Consider the following 24,618-nt stretch of genomic DNA (forward strand, 5'->3'; position numbering starts at 1 on the left):
AACGTGCTGGGGTGAAAAAAAAAAAAAAAAAAAAGAAGAAGAAAAAAAATTATGTGAGGTGTGTGGAAAGTGTGATGTATAATAGTGTGTGATATAGCATTCCTCTTCTTCTAAGAGTAAAATTAGATAGAAGTTTCGAATAGAAAAATTTTACGAGCAATACTACACAATTTTTTAGTCTCTATATATTATATTTTTTTTTTAATTTTTTTGAGTTTATTATTTTAAAATTAATTCAATTCTTCTATTCATTATTCATATATTAAATATTTGATAAAAAAAAATTAAAAAAAATATGGTGTGTGGAGGTTGTGTGAATAATAAGAAGTTGTATAGATTTTTTCAAATTTTATATAAGATTTTTGTAAAAAAGTAAGTCTTATTAATAAAAAATAATTTTTTACAATTTTTTTAAGTGTGATCTACATGAAGCTTGTATATTTGGAGTTTGTATAAATTATTTTTCTTCATCGAATGATATATATGATCGTTCTCATCACTCTCTCTCCTCTCTCTCATATATAATAAATGATATTTACAGTCATAGAGTACGTAACTGTTGAGTCTTTTTTTTAAAAAAAATAAATATGAGATCTACATAAAAAAAATTAATTTTTTAAAAATATACTCCATTGAAAAAAAAATGTAATATTTACTCAATTTATTACTGTATATAACATTACTTTTAATTTTTGTGTATGTTTTCCTAAAGGAATATTTTTTAATCATGAATCAAATGGTCAAAGTTTTACTTTAATGTAATTAATATTCAAGAATACAAAATACATTGTTAAACACTTCAACAAGATAGTATTGGACCACGAAAATATATATATATATATATATATATATATATATATATATATATATTGAAACAAATATATTGTCAAAAGACCCGTATGCATGCGCGCACACATATATCATATCAAAATAGTTAGAATAAAAATTTGAACAATACTTAAAACAAATAGAATAGAATAAAAGTAATATTATACACTATACTCTTATCCTGTCACATCTTATTGAATAGAATAATAATGTAGTGTATATAATTTTTTACAGAATAAATAAGTAGGTCTTGTAATTTATATACTTCTTTGAATATTTATTTGGTCATTGTTAGGATATGTAGTTGATATAATGGTAACTTATTGATTGACGTGAAAGGTTCGAGTCTGTTGTGTATTAAGTATATGACTTGTAAATAAATTTGATTTATGGAATTATTTTTAATGAATAATGAATGATAATTGCATGCAATTCCCCTTTCATTTGATCCCTTTATAATTTACAAGTATTATTTTGACATTTGAGATGAATCATGTGATGTTTTTAGAGTCGAAACAAAATGAAAGTGTTTGCTTTGCCTTTCTAGCAATTGACACTTATCAATTGGGTTCAATAAGATTTAAACAAAAAAAAAAAAAAAAAAAAATTCTTCGTTGCTTGTGTTAGTCTGGCGAGTCAACTCGTGTGTTGGTCAGTAAAAGAGTCAAGCTAACTCGGTACAAAAAATGGTATCTAGGTGGCTGAGTCAAACACTAGGAGAAGAACCTTTATGCCTTTATTCCATTCTTATTGGACAATATTTTTCAATTTCTTTCTTTTTGTTTTCCTTTTTTTTTTTTTCTTTTGTTTTTCAAACCCAACAAATATACAGTAAACTCAAATGTTCTGTACACGTGTCGGATCAGGGTGGTTAGGAGCTAAGGAACCGCACCCATCAGTACTGCCCAAAACATAGTGTTACAGTAAACTCATAGCTAAACTCAAGAATTAACTATTGGTTACATAGTTCTGATGAAATATTTTATTAAAAATAAAATAAAATATAATTATAATATAATTTTTGTTTAGAGATTTAAAAAATTTAATTTTTTTATTATATTTTATGTGAGAGTTTGAAAAAATTATAATGATTATATGAGATGAGATATTTTAATTTTGTGTAACCAAATCAGTCTCTCTTTCTCTCCTCTTGATTTTGGATTAATATTTTTTTATAATTTTTTTTTGAGTTTTAATATTTAAGAAAGAGAAATATAAATATATATTAAATTTTACAAAATTTATTAGTTTTTCGAAATTTTTTTACAGACAATAATGAATATTGTAGAATTGATTTTTTGTGTTTATTTTTTCTTATTTTTGTCTAGTATTTGGACATGGAGTCTACAGGATTTTAGTTCGTTTTTTTTTTTTTTGTAATTTATATTTTTATTAAAAATTATAAATTAGAGGTTCTCGTGTGAAATATTCTATGACTTATTTAATGATTTCTAAGGTATAAAGAAAATGAAACACTATGCCCTGGAATCATCTAGTCAGGCTTGATGTGGATAGATATAATATTTACATAATTGGAGTAAGTGGGGGTTTTAAGTGCATGGGTATTGCTGAAAAAAAAAACATGACATATGAGGAGAAGGTTAAAAAATTAAGGACTAAGATGGTTCTGACATGACATAATAAGAATTTATATAATAGAAAGGGAAATAGGGAACTATAATGGATTACAACTTTTATTTGTCTATTTTGGATAATTTATTTAATTAAGTAACATGTAATGAAAATTATTTTGCCTTTAACAGATGAACAAAGCCAAAGTTATGGCCACTAGGACTACTTTCAAAGATTATTAAGACAATGTTAGTTGCCTTAATAAATAAGACTTCTTGATCTTTATAAATATCTCTCTCTCTCTCTCTCAAATGTTCAAAATTGGCATATTGTGTGGTGTGGTCCCAAAAGCAATATCATCTTTCGTTCATAAGTTTAATATAAACTTCAGTGGGCAACATCTTTGCATGTTGTCCCAAAAGTGTATTTTTCCTTGTTTTAAATTCCAATGTCTACATCTTGTGGCCCTGTAGAGTGTAATCTTTACAGGCTGTGTTCAGGGGATTGGAAACCGAGGCCACAATGCATTGATTGAGGTGGCTTGCATTCCTTTTTTGGGAATTCCTTGAACTACTTGAGGCAGTAGAGTTCAGATGATCAGATTAATGTTTATGATGGATCTATCTATCTTTCTTGTGAACATTAGTTGGAATTATGGGATAGAAATTTTTACAAAAGTGAATGAAAAGGATGTTTTGTCCTTGGATATCTATGACTAAACATCATGGGACTCATGATGCAATTAATCTGGTATTAAAATTTTTAGGCCATTTCAGATAAGTCCTTATTGGAGGTGTAGGTAGTAATAATCTTCTCTCTATCCTGGTCCTCAAATCACGTACAGCTTGGGCAAAGCCTAATTTTTATAAGAAATATACCCAAGGCAAGAGAAGAAACATGAAGAAAATATAATGTTCAGCATTTAGGAGCCACAGAAGACTGGCGGAGATACAGAAAATAACATCTCCTATTCTTGAATGAGTGCAATTCTAATGTCCTAGCATAAACTTTCAAATGAAATCGTGGGTCAAACCCACTCTAAATTGCAACTATTTACATGTAGAACTAATAAAACAAATAATGGCATGTCACGGAGGAATCAAAGTTTTTCAAGACGGCACAGAGGTTGAAAGGACTACATGAGATAAGTATTCGAGCCCATCCTGGATTTTGCACACTGCTGTGGTCTGATCTGCACGCAGATGCTCGGAGAAGGCATTGGCTTTTTCCTGGATTGAAGTCTGTGGAAGAACATCATGGGACTCGGCGGTGGCTCCCTTTATGGCTGCTGCATAAGCTTCAGCCACATCAGATATGCCTGACCAACGAAATAAAATTCAACTGTCAGAAAATATTCAAAGCACTAAAAACTCCCTTCGACTCTACTAAAGAATGTCTGTCATATTAAAGCCTGAAGGAAAAATGTTAAAACGCCCTCCCAAATACTAGTGCCTTAAATGTCAAAGCATAATCCCATAAATATAAACTGAAAAAAAAAAAAAAAAAAAAAATCCCACAAAAATCCATGTTCTCTGAGAGAGAGAGAGAGAGAGAGAGGGAGAGTTTGCTTTGTAGTGCTTTGTGGTTTGCAGAAATGTACATTCCCAACAACTCAGTTGCCATCGCAGAGTTTAAACTCTTCCAAGGAACGCTCACAATCCTCGAAACTTCTATCATTTCTTTCTCTCCATATACACCAAAAAATACAAATGGGAGCCATCCTCCACACAGCTGCAATTTGTGGTGTCCCCATGATCCCTCTCCAAATAGCTAGTAGTTCAACCACCCTTTCCGGCATAACCCATGCTAATCCCACTTTGCCGAAAAAATAATTTCATATGACCCTTACAAACTCACAATGTAGAAGTAGATGATCCATTATTTCTGCACATACAACACCGGTCGATGATGATAAACCCACATTTTCTTAAGTTATCAACCGTCAGCATCTTCCCTAAAGCTGCTGTCCAAGCAAAAACAGCAGCCTTTGTAGGTGCTTTACTCCTCCAAATGTTCTTCCAAGGAAAGTGATTCCTATCTTGGGCAGTAAGAGTATCATAAAAGGAGCGTACAGAAAAATTGCCTTTCTTGGAAGGCCACCACTCCAGTTTATCCTCCACTGTAACAGTAGGACTAATGTTGTACAGGAAGTTAAAGAACTCCACCATGAATCCTACTTCCCAATTATGGGCCTCCCGAATAAAACTAACATTCCATTGATGCGCCCCATTATTAATATCCCTCAATTCAGCCACCACACCATCTTGTTCCCTTGCAACTATGAAAATAGCGGAGTATACATCCTTAAGAGCCATATCTCCAACCCAGACGTCATGCCAAAAACTGATTCTATGGCCATCCCCCATACACAGCCTGGTGTTGCGAGAGAAAGACCACCAACCTTTCCGAATATGCTTCCATAACCCCACCCCGTACGCCCCCCCAACTTCATTAGAGTACCAACCCCCCCTTATACTCCCATACTTACTATCAATCACCATATTCCATAAGGCTTCCCTCTCATAATTATATCTTCATAGCCACTTCCAGAGAAGAGCCTTATTGAAAGCCCTCACATTACGAATCCCCAATCCACCACCGCTCAAAGGAGAGCACACCTTATCCCACCCAACTAAATGGAACTAAAACTCTTCTCCAAGTCCACCCCACAAAAAATCTCGTAAAAGGAAATAATGACAAGAAATAGGTGGGAAGGTTGGACAAATACACAAGGGTACTCTTTATCAATGTAATCCAACCCCCTTTAGATAAATACACCCGTTTCCACCCAGCCAACCTCCGCTCTATTTTCTCTAACACCCCATCCCAAATAGTCTTAGCTTTGAATGACGCTTCCAATAGTAGGCCAAGGTACTTCATAGGCAACGAAGAGACTGCACATCCCAATATATTAGCCAATCCCCTGACATTACTCACATTACCCACAACAACCATCTTCGTTTTCGAGAGATTTATTTTTAACCCGGATAACGCTTCAAAACATAGCAGAATAGCCTTTAAATATTGAAGGTGACTTGGATTTGCCTCGCAAAATAACAACGTATCATCTGCAAACAAAAGATATGATATAATGGTAGCAACAAACATGGTTAGTATTCCCCACTAAATAACCTGAGAAAAAGCCACCCTCCATTGAAGCTGACAACATTCTACTTAATGCCTCCATGACAACAACAAATAAGAGGGGTGATAGTGGATCTCCTTGGCGCAACCCCCTTGAGCTGTTAAGAGAACCCACGGGATCACCGTTAACAAATTCCAAGAAGCGTATTGTTGTCACACAATGTCTCATCCACCCCCTCCATTGCTCCCCAAAACCACATCTCCCCAACAAATAAAAAAGGAATTCCTAATAGATGTGATCATAGGTCTCTCTATGTCTAATTTGCATAAAATACGTAGGACCCCTGACTTGATCATGCTGTTCAAGCATTCATTGGCAATGAGAACCAAGTCCAATATTTGTCTACCCCTAACAAATGCATTTTGAGACTTAGAGATGATTTTATCCATAACCGTGCTCATCCTATCAGCAAGAACTTTTAATATTATCTTGTACATACTGGCTACAAGACTAATAGGCCGAAAATCATGCACCTCTATTGCATTAACCTTTTTAGAGATAAGTGCAATAAATGTAGCATTTAAACTCTTCTCAATAAATCTGCATGACATCCCCTTTCACCACCTCCCAACACTTCTGAAAAAATGCCATAGAAAAACCATCAGGGACCGAAGCTTTGTCTTTGTTCATTTTTCTGACTACTTGGTGTACCTCTTCCTCTTCAAATGGTCTCTCCAACCAAGCCATACTATTCTGATCAATGGCCTCAAAAGCAAGACCATCTAATCTAGGCCTCTATTCAAGGGGTTCCGAAAGCAAATCTTCAAAATGTCCAGCAATGTAGCCCTTTATCGCTGACTGGTCAGCAAAATTGTAGCTAGGGGTGGCAATATGTGATACGACCCGTTAATCCAATACGAGCACGACACGATAAAAGTGGGTTAGGGTTTAGCCTTAACGTGTTCGGGTCAAAACGGGTTGACCCGTTAAGACACGATTGCTTAACGGGTCACTAACAGGTCAACCCGTTATGACCCGTTAAGAAAATCGAATTTACCTTTATACCCTTAGACCTAAAATTCAAAAAACCCTAAACTACCTAACCCACACCGCCCCCTCTGTTTTCTAGCTTTTCTTTTTCTCACAGTCACGTTGCGCCCTCTCATATCTTCGTCTTTAACCCATGGCCCCGCAGCGACTCCCTCTCCCCTCAGTCTCATCTCATGCTGCCCCCTCCACACCGCCCCTCATCGACTTCAACCTAGTACCCTGTCGCCCATGGCTCCACAACACAAAGCCCAAAGGTGATCGAATTTCTTTCTCTTCTCTTCTTTTCTTTTTTTAGTTTCTGAGATTTTAAATTTTGAAAGAGGGATGGGGAGCTTTGGAGTTTACTAGTTTACTGATCCAAGCAGATCTTGAAGATACTTCACTGGGCGTTTTTTTTCTCAAATCCTCTCAGAAATCAGAATCTCTTCTCCTGGTGACGCCGCCCCTCTTCAACCCACAAATCGTTTCTTTTTTTTGGGGGGGGGGGGGGGGGGTTTACTTTTTCTTGGTTCATTTTCTGTTGGGTTTCTCTATCTGCTATTTAATCTCGATTGGTTCAATCTATTTCTTAGTCTTTTACATGCTTCTACCTAAGTGATACATGATGAAAGTACACATGATAATCAATCATTAGGATTTGAAGAATCTATCAATTAAGTTGTAAGCGTACCATTTTGTTTCCCCAAAATCTTGCTTTTTCAGAGGTGTTACATTACATGAAAGAATATAATGATAGAAAATACATGGTGGATAACCAGCAAATACGCCTGAATTGGCACCTCCTCTCCACAATATTTAGTTGCTATGTTCGATTGAGAGCTATTATGTTGATTTATTGGATATTTAGTTTCTGAGGCAGGCCTTTCGTTCTGATATCATTAATATATTACGAAGAGGAGCTATGAGTCGCTGTTGATAGAAATTTTGAAATTTCTTTTGTTCCAAGTAATTTCTTTCATTCGAAATTTTGATATGTCAAGTGGGGAAGCTTTTCTAACAATGATTGTTATGGAATTGATTTATTATTGATATTTTTTTTAGATACCTCTGGAAGATACTTTTGTGAGCAGCTGCAAAGGAAAGGAAAACCTTTTAAGAGGTATTTTAAAACCTCTTACTTCTGCTATGGTTAGAAGGCTATGCATAAGATGTAAAAATATAAGTTCCCAATGTAATGCATTGCATAATCTGGTTAGAGGAACTATAAAAGTATCTTGTGTCCGGTGTACTTTCGTGAGGCTTTTGGCCTTTTAGATATTATCTTACTTACAAAAAGAATCTGGTGAGTGGATCTACTAAATGTATATCTGAAAGTTTCCACCTATCACTGTCATTTTATCAATTCATTTTTTCTTGAACGTTGCAGGTAATTGCTAAACTTGAAGGCCCTGCTGTTAGTCAGTACTGTGCTTTACGCTTATTACAAGTAGAGACTAGTATCTGGTTCAATTTTATTTCAGTTTTATTTTCAACCTTTGTTTTCGTCTTTTATTCATTCTTTTTCTTTAAGATTTATTTTTGACAATGATTGTTAAACCTTCTATAGGCAACACTTGATGAATCATTATATGAACTTGCTGGTGAGCTGATATGAGCAAGACATGATGATATGCTTCTATGATTGATGTATTTCAAACAGGGTATATTAACTTTTTAATTACGTTTTTAGGTGAGGTTCTTGTTGAGGGAAGAGAATTCAATCAAGGAGCAAAGTGCTCATGTTGCTTCTGTTAAAAATATTCTAGAAAACCATGCTAGTTATTTAATGTCAGGAAAAGAACTTTCCAACACCTTCCCTTTCGTTTTTTTTTTTCGAAGTCTTTTTTAAGCTGCTTGTGAACTACAGATTTAACTTCTGGATCTCTGGTCTTATAAGGTTGTTTTCTTTTCTGTTATTTGTACTTTCAATACAGTAATATTATTTGATATAAAACTTTATTGATGTCTTTTTTTTTAATAGAAACACAAGAAGAAGTTAAATTGGACGAGTTAACCGAAGATGTAATGGAGTTGGAGAACAAGGGCAAGGAGGACGCTCCACTTCCTTCTTCAAGTTCTAAATTTGTTTAGATCTGTGTTTTCAATTATTTATTATATTTGGGATTGTAACATTAATATATTTACAATATATGTTTTGTTTATTATATTTGAGATGTAATTTTAATAATGAATATTATTACAAATTGTGTGGATCATATTTGTTTGGATTATAATTTTAGACTTGTAGTTAATTTTCTATTTTTTATAGATATTATTTATATTTAAATATTTATATAAAATCAATCAGGTCAAACGGGTCGTGTTGTGTCATGTCATATCGTGTTTGTTCAATCCATTAACGTAAACGTGTTGAAACGGAACGGGTCGCGTCAATTTATTTCTTATTCATTAACGGGTCATAATGAGTCGTGTCGTGTCAATCCGTTATCTTACCGTGTTATGTTTGGGTTTGAAATTTTGACACAAAATTCTTAATGGGTCGTGCTCGTATTGACCCATTAAGTGTAATGTACATACCTTGACACGACACGAACACGACCCGTTAAGACAAATTGACACCCCTAATTACAGCCATCTATAATCATGGTTTCAATGGCATTATTCCTCCTATGTGAGTTGGCAATCCGATGAAAAAACTTTGTGCATTTATCCCCCTCCCCAAGCCACAATGCCCTTTATTTTTGCCTCCAAAAAATCTCCTCCATTAGAGTCACCCTTTCTAATTCGGAAATGACTTGGTCTTTTCTAGTGCTTTCTACTTCTACACCCTCCAATCTTTGTAGCTCTTGTAATAAGGACTTCTTTTGAAATTCTACATTACCAAATACTGTTCATTCCATGCCTTCAAATCCTTCTTTAAAGCTTTCAGCTTACTAGCCAATATGACGCTTGGAGTGCCTTGTAACTGATATGAACTCCATCAATTCCACAAACCCATTGCTTTTCAGCCACATATTCTCAAATTTGAAGGGCCTTCTTCTGCCTTGGATGCCTCCACAATCCAACACTATAGGAAAATGATCTGAACATATCAGTGGTAGTCTTTTCAAGCATACACTGGGTAATGCGACTCCCAAGCTAAAGATATTAGAAATATGTCTAGTCTAGACCAAGTATGGTTATTAGACCATGTATATGTACCCCCAATAAGAGGTATGTCCATGAGCTCCAACTCAAATATGAAATTAGAAAATTCGACCATAGCATGATTTTGTCTTCCTTCCCCCGATCTCTCACTCGGAAATCTTGTCACATTGAAATCCCCCCCTATTCACCACGGAACATCCCACCAAGAACACAATCCTGCTAGCTCTTCCCATAGAAACCACCTCTCGCTATCCAAATTAGGACCATATACCCCAATAAATGCCCATAAAAAATCATTTTCAGTATTTTTAAAAGAACACCCCACCGAGTATTCCCCTACAAACTCTTCAAGATTCTCCACCACCATTTTATCCCACATTACCAACACTCCACCCGATGCCCCATTCGAGGGTAGATACGTCCACCCTATATGCTGGCAGCCCCAAATACTCCGGATAATACTTCTTGTGATAAACTTCAGCTTAGTCTCCATTAAGCACAAAATGTCCACCTTCCATTGTCTTAACAAATTTCTTATTCGGAGGCGTTTGTCAATCTCATTCAGCCACCTCACATTCCAAATTAGAATTTTGGGCTTCATTTATCTTCTTTTTTTTTAGCATTTAATAGTTTTACTTGGAAGATATTGGTACTTCTGCACATAATTTAAGGCTTTTTTAAATCACTTTTAATTTTATTGGAAACAGAGTTATGTATACACTCTTGTCTATTTCCATCATATGAAGTAACAAATTAGATAATAAATGGTAAACAATTAAGCTGATTTTTTTCCAACCAGAAAATTGTATTAAAGAAAAAGCTTCATTTAATCTCCACACAATATATATATTATATATACATGATAAATATAAGGTGCAGATGCTGGGATGGAGTGCTAGACAACCAACCTGTAATAAAGCTGTTGGAAACAGCCTCCACATATCCTGTCATTGACTGTGCCTTTGCTCTGATTATCTTAGCTTTTTCAACAGCATCCTCAGGCCAGTCAATATTAGCAATATTCTCATCAGCATCTTCATCCTCAACTTTGTTAGCATTAGATATGATGGATTTACCAAGCATCAACAATTGAGACACCGCAAAACAGCACATTTCTGAGAGCCTCTGCAAAACATATATAATGATCTCAATGTTTAGTAACCGACTTAAGATTAAGAAGCCATATCAACAATGAAAATGTTTAGTTCGGATGTCCCCAATAACATCATCACTATCTCCGTACATGAACCCCCTCTGAATGAAGAGACTCCAGTCTGCCAGTAGTCCTTTGAATCATATCATTAATGGCCAACCCTGCTAAAGCACTTGTGAACCTGCAGAATGTAATAATTGCAGTGTAAAAGGTGCTTAAGAAGTTCATTATGACTTTCAATCTTTCATTGACATCAACCCAGTCAATATCACCAACATTAATGAACAAAAAGCCTCACACACTACAGTCTACTAATACAAGACACAAGACCGAATATTAGTAGTGTTAAACTAGCTATTCTTGCACCACGTCTAACTTCTTAAGGATTCACCTTTCACCTATTCCACAATTTTAACTAAATGTTTAACCTATGTGTGCAACCACACCAAACATCAAATTAATATGATATTGACTCAGATATTCTTTTGAATAAAACTTCAATTCTGCATTTCATATGGATGGGATACCTAAAATTCCAATTACCTTAATACACGAGTGTAATTGGCATGTAGTGATCACATATTCCAAAAATGGATTTTACAAAAATGCAACCCACAAAAACATTCAGACGTATAAAAGCAGCCAGATTTACAACAGGTATACCGTATAGTTTGATCATGGCTCTAGGTCTACAGAAAATGTAAAACTTGAAAAAAAAGAGTCTATAAATAATAAACAAGAGACCTAGAGGATTGAATAAGGCAACATTTACTAGCACGTGCAATCCTATCAGCCAGAGAGATTTGGAAATTAGATATTGAGAGCTAAATGAAGAACCAACTATAAGCACAAGCTGAAGCAAGACAACCAACACACCAAGTGCAGAGGAGCATGCACAACACCCATGATAATCTAAGTAAATGAAAATTTCTAAAGAAATATACCCCACAGCCATATCAGCAGCCTTGCTGACACTTGAGTTGTGTAAATTCTTCATCTCATCACCACTTCCCTCATCCCCAGTCTCTATTTTTTTACCTTTGTCTGTCTCTACACCACTTCCATCCATTTCAGTACTTAAACTGAAAATTTGTTGGACCTGTTTTAGCTTTCCATCCATGACAGATTTATGTTCTGATGATAATTTTCCTTTTCTTCGGTTAAATAATAGGGCATGATGATTGGACAATGCCTCCAGCTCCTGTCAGTATTACAGTAAAACAATTTCATAATACTATTGTATTAACTAGAAAAATCTAACTTCAAAGATAAGATGCGACCTCCAAATGTTCTGGACCTCCATATATATAGAAGCACCGATCAAATGTCACTTCCTCATACAATTGATCCTCACTAATTTGTTGTTCAGCTAATTTAGAATTCTTCTCAACTTCAATACCAGTTTCTGTAATCAGTAGATCCATAGTCTCCTTTCCTACGAGTTCAAGCACTTGCATTCCCCTTGCCGTAAAAGCTTTACCACTCTGTAAATTGAAGATGAGGGTAAGCAATCAGAAAACAGTGATAAGCAAGATGACACAGGTCATAAATCATGCAAACCTCTAATATGGAAGGTGCAACAGAACCAGCCGCTGGTAAACTACCATGCTGAATAGATTCTGCAAGGTTCACAGCAGAATGCTCAATCCTGAAAAACATAAGCATAAATCACATTCAATGAACAAATGAAGTAGGTTGTGGTGGGAATAATTGGAAGAGACTGTAACACATTCAGTGTAATGATTTCAGAGCTGAAAAAAGAAAGTGCAAAATGAGAAACCTTAAAATCCAAGGAAAATTTATCCAAAAATTTAAATTGCATGGAACTTTTCAAAGGGTCTTTCTTTTCCCTCTTACTTTTTTTTTTTTTTTTTGGGGTGGAGGGGGGGTGTTCTTGTCTCAAACTTTGAAATTGACCCTAATACCATCTGTACCAACTCAAGGAAAAGTTCAAGCCACATCTACACTTGTACTCAAAATGATTAGTTAATATTACATTTGGAGTCCCTTCTTTGAATCATTATACACCGCAAGAACTTCTTCCTCTCAAGCAACGTGGAATCTCATTAAATAGCCTTCTATAAATTTGGGGCATCACAATAAAGAAGGAACAATACCAAATATGACCATGAAAAGGTTATCTAAAAGGTCATAGAACCATAGGATAAAAAACTACTAACCTTCTTTTCAACACAAAAGTGACCACTGATTCATGTTTCCCCCAATATCCAATGTTTTCTCTTTCATATACATCTAGCATTACGCCAAATACCCAATACACATCCATATTTTGTGACCCAGATATTGGCTATTATCCAAACCACATATATGATGAATTTCAAACATCATGAACTAAGGAAATATCTTCTTTTTTTTTTTATGACAGGGGAACCGCCCAACGGTAGAGCCCTTAGGACTCACCCATGGAACCTAAACCCCTGGAGAGACTAGCACAGCAACTCACAGCCATGGCCTCCCACTTAAATAGCAGTTTGATCCCAGGGGGAATCAAACCTATGACATGGGGCTCATGCACGCAAGTTCGCCCTTACCACTTGGGCTACCCATGGGTGGGTAACTAGAGAAATATCATTCCACCAATGCATAAATTTTGATAATGCCCAACAGTTTTGCATATCTTTACCTCCCCAAAGCTTATTATTTATACAAATTTTATCATAAAATTTATTTTGCAGACATCGAAGTTAAAAAGGGAACATCCCTTGTTGCTTATATTATTCAAAGATATATCTAACCATTTTCATTAATTTTATGGTCCCAACCCTGGTTGTAAAATAAAAAGAGAAATCAAACATTTAACCTACAAAGGAACTGAAACCACATTTTTTTTTTTATCAGTAAAAAAGAGAGATATTATATATATGAATGAATAAACGTGATCCTTGTACACAAGACAAGGATTACAAAGGAACTCCTAAAAACATTCTAAAGGCTAATTAAAGACAAGAATTCCTGAACATTGTCCCCATTTAATACAATATTGGAAAACCAACACATTAGAGTGTGGAGAAAAAAATTCTTCAACTCAGTACTTGTGCGTTCCTTATCTTCAAAAACACGGGCATTCCTTTCCATCCAAATACACCACATAATACACAGCGGGATCATCTTCCACACTGCTGCCGCTTGATTGCAACCTTGCAGCTTTGACCAACATCCCAGCAAGTCCACCACCCGCTTAGGCATAACCCAGGCAATATCAACCCTCATAAAGATCTCATCCCACAACACCCTTGTTACCTTACAATGTAGTAATAGATGGTCCACAGATTCTCCATTCTTCTTACACAAATAGCACCAGTCCAATACTATGCATCCTCTCTTCCTCAAGTTATCTGTGGTCAGTATCTTCCCAAGAGCTGCACTCCAAACGAAGAAAGCTACTTTAGGGGGCACACGAGCCCTCCAAATATTCTTCCAAGGGAACGGAGTAATCTCAAGTCGTGTTGTCAAGATGCTATAATACGCCTTGACTGTACATAACTTATGGTTATTAGACCTCCATTTCAAACTATCTCGCTGTGTTGCTGGAATCTCTGTGGAATATAATAAGTTGAAAAATTCTGAAACAATAGATAATTCCCAGTCATGTAGGTCCTTATTAAAAAGGATATTCCACAGATGCATTCCATTAGAGAATATACGCACATCAGCCACTGAAACTTCCCTATCAGCTGCAATGGAATATAAGGTCGGAAAAACTCTTTCCAAAGCCTGAACTCCACACCACACATCCCTCCAAAATCTGATGTGACTGCCCTCGCCAACTACGAAGCGAACTTGATTTACAAAACCTGGCCACCCCTTCCTTATATACTTCCATAAACCCACCCCATAGCCCCCACTTACTTCCTTAGAGCACCACCCACCCCAATCTACCCCATATCTAGCATCAATAGTATCCCTCCACAATGACCCCTCCTCCAGATGATATCTCCATAACCATTTTCCCAATAAAGCTTTATTGAAAATTCTCAAATTACAGACACCCAACCCCCCATTCACAACTGGATCGCATACAGTCTCCCATCTAACCAAATGGAATTTCTTCTCCTCTCCCATTCCACCCCATAGGAACGCCCTAAAGAGTTTCTCCATCCTATTCACCACCCCTACTGGCATAGGAAACAAAGATAAAAAATACGTTGGGAGATTAGTAAGAGTACTCTTAATAAGCGTGAGACGGCCCCCCTTCGATAAGTACACTCGTTTCCAACCAGCCAGTCTTTTCTCTATCTTCTCCACTATCCCATCCCATAAAGCTTTATTCTTGAAAGATGCTCCCAAGGGAAGACCCAAGTATTTCATTGGAAAAGAGGCCACCTTACAATCCAAGAAACTAGCTAACTTGAGAATATTAGGAACTGCCCCCACAGTTCCTAATATTCTTTGGCCATGGAGAAATTCAATGAGTTCATATTTGATCTAGATTTTATGGATCTCCTTTTGGTAGGGGGTGAATTCACTTGGTCAAATGGGCGGGTTTGGTCGAGACTGGATAGATTCTTAGTATCTCTTTCATGGGAAGCTAAATATCCGGAAGCAAGCCAGAGAAGACTAGCTCGAGTCAGTTCTGATCATTATCCTATCCTTTTGGATTGTGTGGGTATTCATAGGGGGCGACGGTATTTCAAGTTTGAAAATATGTGGTTAACAGCAGATGGGTTTGTAGAGAGGGTTAGTGGTTGGTGGTCTTCATATCAGTTTGTCGGTACTCCAAGTTACATTTTGGCAAGTAAGTTGAAGGCATTGAAACAAGACTTGAAGAAGTGGAATTTGGAGGTGTTTGGTCATATTGACAACCAAAAGATTTCACTGTTGGAGGAACTGCAGGAACTTGAGAATAAAGAGCTTTTGGGAGATAATACGGATGAGGTGTTATTGAGGAAGGGAGCGGTTATGACCAATTTGGAAAGGATCTTGCTATCGGAGGAGATCTCATGGCGTCAAAAATCTAGGGCACTTTGGTTGAAAGAAGGTGATAGATGTACGAAATTTTTTCACAAAGTGGCTAATTCACATCGATGGAACAATGTCATAGAGTCACTTCAATCAGGATCTCAGGTGATATCTTCTCCTTTTGAGCTTGAAAATCACATAGTACAGTATTATGAGTCTCTTCTCTCGGAATCGGTTAGTTGGAGGCCGAAGCTTGATGCTTTGCATTTTGAAGAAATTGATTCGCAGAGTGTGAGTAATATGGAGAGACCTTTTGTTGAAGAAGAGATCCACAAGGTCATAGCTGGCATGGCAAAAGATAAAGCGCCGGGGCCGGATGGTTTTTTAATGGGGTTCTTCCAAACTTGTAGGGATATTGTAAAAGATGATGTTATGCAGGTTTTCCACGAATTTCATGCCTTTCAGAAGTTTGAAAAATCCATCAATACATCCTTTATTGCTCTTATTCCTAAGAAAAATGGGGCTTCGTCTATTGAAGATTTTCGGCCGATAAGCCTGGTTAGTAGTGTGTATAAGATAATCTCGAAGGTCCTTGCTAACCGGCTTAGCCCGGCGTTAGAACATATTATCTCCAAGTCTCAGAACGCTTTTATTCGTGGGAGACAAATTATTGACTCAGTACTTATTGCAAATGAATGCTTGGATTACAAGATAAGGGAGGGAGGTTCAGGTGTTCTGTGCAAGCTTGACATGGAAAAGGCTTATGACCATGTGAATTGGGAATTCCTCTTATATGTGCTTGAGAGATGTGGCTTTGGGAGTAGGTGGATTGCATGGATGCGTCAGTGTATTTCTACCGCCCGTTTCTCAGTTTTGATTAATGGTACACCTGCTGGTTTTTTTGCTAGTTCAAGAGGCCTTCGACAGGGAGATCCTTTATCTCCTCTTTTATTTGTCATAGTTATGGAGGCTTTGAGTAGGATGGTGCAGGCTGCGGTTGGGGGAGGTTTCTTATCCGGTTTTCAGGTGGGTAATGGTGAGGTTGGCACTATCACCATATCACATCTTCTCTTTGCAGATGATACATTAGTTTTCTATGAAGCAAAGAGTAGCCAGATCCAAACGTCCATGGGAGTGCCCTCACTCTGTTACTCACCCCCGAAACAGAGGGATGAGCCATGAACTCCCTCAACTTATCTCCAAATTTCCTCCACCCCTCACCCTTCCTGCCCTCTGGAACCACTAACATTCCTCTCCTCTTTTCATGCCCAAAATCCGAAATGGAGAAATATCTTCCATTGCGGTTGCACCCCTCTGTATCATTAAAACTGCATTTCCAGTTCTACAAGTTCTAATAAACTCTGAAGAGCCCAAAGATGCAGCACACTCCCTCACCATCAAACCCAACCACCCCAAAGCCTCATGCTCTAATGAAATGTATTTCACCACACGCCAACTACTCTAGGTGATTCTCCACCACCTATCATTCTCCCTACTGAAAACAAATACCTTCTGTTCAATGAAGACCTCTGTGCTCATACCCATCTTCACCCTACAATGCACTATATCGAGAATCTCCAATCTATAACTTTACTCCACTGAACTACATGCTAAACACCACAAGGAACTACCACCATACTGAAACCACATTCTGGCTAAAAAGCATACATTTTAACTACTAATTATAATCCATACCATAATTTGTTATCATATAAAACTATAATCCATACCATAACCATATTGCACTCTTGTGCTTGCAAAATGATCTGTCATTGCATTTAATTAAAAAAACGATAATTGATCAATGGTTAAATTATCTATTGATTCAACTTAAACGTAACATACTTGTGAACCAAATCTGTACCCCCTCTCCATGCACTACCTAGCGCATTCCACGCTCCAGATGCCAAATTCTCCACAGAATTATCAAGAACCTTCAAGCCCTGCAAGGAAAAAAAAAACTCAAATAATCTGCGCTTAATGAAGCAAAGAAAATATTTGAATTATAAATACATGAATTGCAATACATTTTTTTTTTTTTTTGATAAGTCATGAATTGCAATACATACACATCTGGTGAAACAGTGTAACTAAATTAATCAATTTGCTTTGGCATATTTTCAAGTGTAATTCAAGGTAGCTAGCAATGTCTAGTGATACTAATTCTTCACATGTGCATACAGGTAGAGGAAAAAATGTGGAAGCCATATTAACCCCCAATTATAGGTTCAAACAACATTCAGTCAGTGGAACCAAAACAAAAAACTCTTATGTCTGACTTACCTGGCCAAAGAATGACTCCTCACTAGCTTTCTCCAATTTATCCAGAGCAGACTTCCGAAGCTTGTCTACTTCATCTTCACTTTCCTTTTCATTTGCAGAGTCTTCTACCTCTCCTTCTTCCTTAGAAGATTCTGAAACCTCATCAGAGTCCTGAATGTCTGAGATGCTCTTTGCTGCTGTCTGAGCAACTGCGGCAGCCTGCATCCATCCACAAGGCACTGATCAACAAAACTAAAAATACTCTAACAAAAATGCAACATGCAGAATATAGCACCAATGAGTGCAATGTTTGAACAAGCAACACTTTGACAACCCTTAACAAGGACACTGAACAAAAGGATACTGGATCGAGAAATGAAAGAATGAGAAATAACACTTATGAATGCATAGCTTGAAGAAGTTATACTTTTAAAAAGTATGGGAAACTTATCTAAGCAAGTAAACAAGAGTACTGGGTTGGCTGAGTTTTGTCAGAAATGTAAACAAAGGAATCAAGAGAGCAATTGGAATGGAGGATTCAGTACTAATCACCATAATGTGATCTACACAGCATATTGAGATTTATATAAGCGATATTCCAGCTAGATTACCTACTTTTCTCATTAATAAAGTTCTTCTTTACTGATAGAAAAAAAGATTACCAGCGAGGCAACGAGGCTAATTACTCAACTAACTTGAAACTACTGCTAACCGAGCACAAACAAAAATAACATAATTTTTTTTTATAAGCAATAAGAGATTTTATCTCCAAGAATAGGCATAAGCCCAAGTACACAGCACGCATACAAAGGAAATACCTACTACTTTCTAAAAACAAAAGGAAATCTAAAACAGATTCTGGAAATTGTCTTCCATTACAAAAGTTTTAGCCCACAAACTCAAAGTACTAAAGAAAAAACCCCTAAGGTCTCCCAATGAATGTTCTTTGTCTTCGAAGCATCTCTCATTCCTTTCAAGCCATAGACACCACATGAGACAAGAAGGAATCATCTTCCAAATATCAAAGCATTCTTGCTACCCTTCAATCCCTTCCACCCTACCAATAAATCCACCACTTCCTTGGAGATTACCCAAAGTAGACCAGTCCGATTCAAAACCTCATTCCACAAGATCCTGGCCACTTCACAATGAAAAAATAGATGATTAACAAATTCCCCATCCTTCTTGCACACGACACACCAATCAACAATGTACATACCTCTCCTTCTAAGATTTTCAGTTGTCAACACTTTGCCTAGGGATACCACCCAACAGAAAACAAACCTTGGAAGGAACTTTCACTTTCCATATGTTTTTCTAGGGGAATTCACAGCTCCTGTAACTGGTTAATATGCTGTAAAAAGAGGAAACTGAGAACTTAGAATTTCCTGCAGGAGCCCACAGCATGCTGTCCTCCCTACCTAGCATCAACTTTGAACTGTAAAGTTTTTCCAGAAAAGCCTTAACATCATCCACTTCCCAGTCATTAACATCCCTAATAAAGTTAACATTCCAATGAATATTATTGTCAATGCAAAAGAAAGAATTTCCCACAGCTGCATTTTGATTCCTTGCAATTCTGAAAAGAGAGGGAAAATCCAACTTAAGTGTAGAATCCCCACACCACAAGTCATGCCAGAAAAGTATACTCTTCCCATCTCCCACCTTTAATCTAATATGATTAGAAAATTCCCCCCATCATTTTCTAATGAACTTACACAAACTCACCCCATATGCATGACTTGTGGGAAATTGTAACATACTGAAAAAACTATATAGCTAACTAAATTGCTAACTAAATGTAAGATATCTGGACTGCGAGCTTGAGTTATTTCCAGCAAGTTTCCAGAAAAGAGATTTTAAAAGTAAGGCAGAGACTCTTCCTCTCTCAAGTGAACCCGTTGGAAGCTTTGCTATAGAAGCTCAAGCCCACATCAATCTAGATATGCATATCGAAATATTCACTCTGGATGCAGGAATAGCGACATGGACTAAATGTCCTGTCAACTGTCAAGCTAAGGAACTTACTCCTTATCACACACTCCCCTGGGTTTTTAAACCACGACCTCACCTTCCACCTATGTCTATGGAGGAACTGTCATTTGCATTAACCTCATTAGCTATTTAGATTATCAACATATAATTACAAATTTCGTTCATAAGGATACTCCAATCTCCTCCTCAATAAATAAAATTGGAAACCCGCAAACTGGAAATAGTTGAATCCCCTCCAATGAAGTCAATTGGCCAATCCAAAGTAAGTAACCACCACCATCATTTCTCATCAACTGCCATAAGCACCGACATTTGCAAACGTGCTTTACTAATAAATTAAAACCCCCAACGTTCAGTTAGATTAATCGAAATTCGTCATGGCATTCACCTCCACAACACCGAGAGCAATCTAATCGGATTGATAAAAAACAAACAAAGAAAATTGGATCTGTTCATTCAACGATTCTTCCAACCAACCCCAGCTTTCAAAAATGGAAACAGTTAAGAAGGGAGCTCACCTATCATTTAAATTTAAAAAAAAATCAAAAGGAAAATAGAAAGAAGAATGCGCACATTGCGAGATATTTCTTCGGCGGCTTTTTGGAGATCTGAGAGAACGGAGAGAGGAGAGAACCCCCAACCGCCCCATCCACCGCTTCCGCCACCGGATTTTGGCTCCGGTTTTGCTTCATTTGCCGCTTGCGCTTTTAGTGGTTCTTTCTCCGTCTCCATCTCATCCTTCACCGACTCTTTGTTCTCTTCCTCCATTTCAATTCGTAGAAACCCCAAAGATAAACAAACTGAGTGGAGATCTTGCAGTTTCTTCAGAATATGGAAACTGTGTTGGAACTTGGAACTTTGGGGGTATCAATTTGGGAATTTTTCTAGTCGGAATCGTGCACCTTGCGATCTGGTTCGGCTCAGCGTTACCTTCACGTCACAGAAACGATGCCGTCTGCCAATCTTCGTGAAGAAATTGATAAGAACAAGGACTGTTAAGGCGATGTCGACCTTCTGTTAGGTCGACCAGTTCGCCTTAAGAACCCACATGGGAAAATACGATGTTAAAACAATTATTTCGTCATAATAGATTATACGGTAAGCAAAATTTTTGATAATAATATTACATGAGACGATATTTATAAGAGTACTACTATATGGAGTCCACTATAGCGGTGCACTCAATGCAGTAGGCGGATTTCTATTTAAAAAAAAAAAAAAATCAAAACGTGCGTTTTGACTGAAGATGTATTTGAAAATTTGTTTCTGTCCATTCGAATTCATGCTGCGAAACCCCTGCTCCATCGCGACCAGCGTCTCCTTCCACAACCCAGCACCTCCCGGCGACGCCGTCTCTCTCGTCAATGCCACCGAGCGGCACTCCTCCGTGTGCCCAGCGCCTCCTCCACTGTCCTGCGAGCTCGTTTGAACGGAGCAAAGAATATTTGAATCCCGCGAAACCCCCTTCCTCGCCACGAACCAGCGTCAGTCGGCTTCCTCTTGCCAGCGCCACCTCGCGACGGCTTCCTCTTCCCAGCGCCACCTCGAGACGCTTGTACGTCTGCCCAGCGCTGCCGCTCCCCGCAAGCTAATTGAACGGACCAAACCAACGATGAGACCGAGTGCTCTGTTTTGCCAAATGGTTTGGTAGGTAAATATTGTACTACCATTTTCCTGTCTATACATGCTATGTACATCATGATTTTTGTGTTTTCTGAGATGGGTATGCTTAGGGCATGGAGAAATTTCCAGAAAATGATATTAGAAGATGATATTCGCTATTATTCTCATTTTGTCATAGTGAGCTATTACAATCTGTATTTACATGTGAAAACATTGAGGAAAAGACGTCATGGTTGTCTCCTAATGTTATCAAGATCTGTGGCTGTCATTAACAAATAGGCTAAATTTTAATTTTCAGATTTAATATTTATGCTGATGTGTGAAAGCTTGATTAGAAGGTCTCCCTCATACAAATTGATGATTGAGCTTATTTAATTTTGGTTGCTTTAAAAGTTGTTTATTAGTGATCATAGTTAATCATTCCAATGAATTGACAAGTCCGAAACATATATTTTTTTAAGAGTATAATTAATTAGAAGAAAATGTGGCAAAATAGAAGACAGTTTCATGTCAACAAAAGAACAAAATCTCTTAAACTTCATGTGTAGTGAAGACCAATTCGATTAAACACTATGAGAACAAAGCAAACTTTTGACTTCTTAAATAATAAGTCTCAAAATATGGCTATAGCATAGATAGGATGCTCTCAAAGTAATTGTTTTTTCAATATTCATAAAAAAAAAAAAAAAACTAAATGTGTCCAATAAGTGTCTTGCAATAGTTTCATGAAAACACTACTAGAAACTATTCCGAGCACTGAGATTAGAATATATTTTAACTCATTTTTTTTGTTCTTGATAAGTAAAAAGACACGAAAATAGACTGACTAAATACTTGCTACATGATTCGATGGATTCCATGAATTGGAAAGATCTGTTTCTGCTCACTGAGAGTTATTTGTTTCTATTTTTTCTGTTCAAACAATAATTGTACATTTGTATTTCATTTATGTAGAAAGTGCTTATATTTTCAGATTTTGCATTACGTATGAGAGTTTAATCTTTATTTTTCTTCTTTTGCCATCTTGGAAGACTGGATAGAAATTATCGGAAGACATTCTTAGCCTTATTGTGATGGGGGAAAACGAAGATGGAATGCATCATTTTGATATAAATATGCCCTACAATTCCCTGAGTACTCCGGTAGACTATAGCCCATTTTCTGATTCATTTGAGGTATATTTATTTGAATTTTTATATTTCAGAAGTTAACATGTTAATTTTTTTAGAGTCATCCAATTTTCCCTAACAACATGCCTGTTGCAGCAAATGCCATCTTATATGTCCTACCCTCCGCCGAGTAATCCAGATGACTTGAGGCAAGAAGTGTCCCCGACGTCAACTGTGCCAACCGTTGTAGAATTGGAACAAAATTTTGGAAGTACATCACGGATGACTGCTAAAAGTTGTCTTGATGCCGACGGTAGGGGGCATCAAGAGAAGGGATAGGAGACAAAACAGGGAGGGAGGAAACGCGGGGGGTTGGGGGAGAGGAACGAATCTTGAAGACGAAAGGGCAATCTCGTCAGTGAAATCGAGTTCGTGCGTTTTGGGGAAACATGGGAGGTTGGGGGAGAGGAACGAATGTTGAAGACGAAATGAGAAATTCAAAATGAAACCGAAAACATGCGTTTGGGGGGGGGGGGTTGGGCTCGGGAAATTGGATGACACGTCATGTGTGTAAATGAGTGCATCAAACAGTGGATGTCAAGTAGAGTTTTCCTATTTATAAAGGTTGATATTTGAGTAATGTTACATGCAGTCGTAGAGTGTGTAAGTGTCATACAGTTGCTTTGAAAAAGAGTAGAATCTATTATTAAAAATTTATTATTTTTTCATGTGAGTCCCGTATTTATTTACTTTTTTTAAAATGATTGCACAACACTTGCACACTCACGACTGTAACTATCATTTCTATTGATTGTATATATTCCTTGTCTCAAAAGAAATGTCTAAGATTTGAACCTTCAAATAAAAAAAAAAATTAAATTAATAAAAAAAAAGAAGAGAAAGATATCTAGATGAATGTATTCAAGGTGGTCACATGGCCACCCCACCGAGAGGAGTGACCGCCACAAACGCTCCGCAATAGATTGCCCAATTGTGTGGCCACCCCGATTAGTCTTTTTTTTTTTTTATGTTATGTAAATTATTTAATTTTTAATGTTATTTTAATTAAAGAAGTGAAAATATGTTGAGATTGTGAAGCGAAAAAGTTTTTTAGTGACATGTTTTTTGTATTTTAAAGTTGGTAGAAATGTAAGATATCTTGAAAAATTCTAAAAAGGTTCCCAATAGTCAAAATATTCGAACATTGAGACAATATTAGAAGATGGGTGAAAAAATACTTTCAAACATGATTTCTAAATACATTGTATGGGATATTACCAATTAAGTTACAATGTTTTCCATACAAAATATTGTAACAATACCCCAAACGTCAAAATTGTTAGGCCTTGTTGAAGCTAAGAAAATTCAAATACACAACAGGTGTTTGTAAAAAGTTCTTAAAGAATATTTTGCTCTTGAATAGTCTCATTTGATTCACAATATTTCCTCACATACATTTCCAATGTATACTAGTACAATCTATAGACTTTTACATAACAAAATTGTCAAAGAACAACTATTTAGCTAGTGACACTTGTCTAGCCTAGTCACACTAAGTTGTTACAGGAAGATTCGGCAGCAATGGTTTTCAATATTCCAGAGTCATCCTTAGGTGCTAATGTTTTTGATGCCTTAACATCCCCCTGCGATTCAAGCGGCACTATGGTAAGAGTAAGGCTTGATTGGAGTTGCAAGAATCGATTAGTAGAAAGTGGTTTTGTAAGAATATCAACAAGTTGGTCATTGCTAGAGACAAAAGATACTTGTAGTGATTTTGTTGTCACCCTCTCACAAACAAAGTGATAATCAAGCTCCACATGTTTGGTGTGAGAATGCATAATTGGATTCATGGATAGGTAAGTAGCCCCAAGATTGTCACACCACAATGTAGGAGGAGCAGAAAGTGATATGCCAAGTTCACCCAAGAGAGACTG

The 24,618-nt window shown here is 36.8% G+C and overlaps 1 protein-coding gene across 1 annotated transcript; it reads right to left on the reverse strand.

Annotated features, from left to right (window-relative positions):
• Nucleotides 1-3,286: 3,286 nt before the first annotated feature.
• Nucleotides 3,287-21,064, reverse strand: LOC108981316. Its single transcript, XM_018952432.2, has 9 exons — nt 20,526-21,064; nt 17,979-18,176; nt 17,541-17,638; nt 12,336-12,423; nt 12,056-12,259; nt 11,720-11,976; nt 10,866-10,956; nt 10,531-10,747; nt 3,287-3,718 (listed from the first exon to the last, which is right to left on the reverse strand). The coding sequence occupies exons 1-9, from the start codon at nt 20,718-20,720 to the stop codon at nt 3,510-3,512; spliced, it is 1,557 nt and encodes a 518-aa protein (XP_018807977.1). The 5' UTR covers nt 20,721-21,064; the 3' UTR covers nt 3,287-3,509.
• Nucleotides 21,065-24,618: the final 3,554 nt, after the last annotated feature.

The sequence above is a fragment of the Juglans regia genome, chromosome 16 (assembly GCF_001411555.2).
Source record: "Juglans regia cultivar Chandler chromosome 16, Walnut 2.0, whole genome shotgun sequence".
In the NCBI taxonomy this organism is placed as follows: Eukaryota; Viridiplantae; Streptophyta; class Magnoliopsida; order Fagales; family Juglandaceae; genus Juglans; species Juglans regia.

Bases quoted from the DNA above. Each gene is read 5' to 3' on its own strand.
- LOC108981316 (XM_018952432.2), bottom strand. From the start codon at position 20,720: ATGGAGGAAGAGAACAAAGAGTCGGTGAAGGATGAGATGGAGACGGAG. The intron at 17,639-17,978 runs GTAAGTCAGACA...TTTTCCTTGCAG, and splicing joins AGGAGTCATTCTTTGGCCAG to GGCTTGAAGGTTCTTGATAA. The intron at 10,748-10,865 runs GTACGGAGATAG...TATGTTTTGCAG, and splicing joins TTCATTCAGAGGGGGTTCAT to AGGCTCTCAGAAATGTGCTG.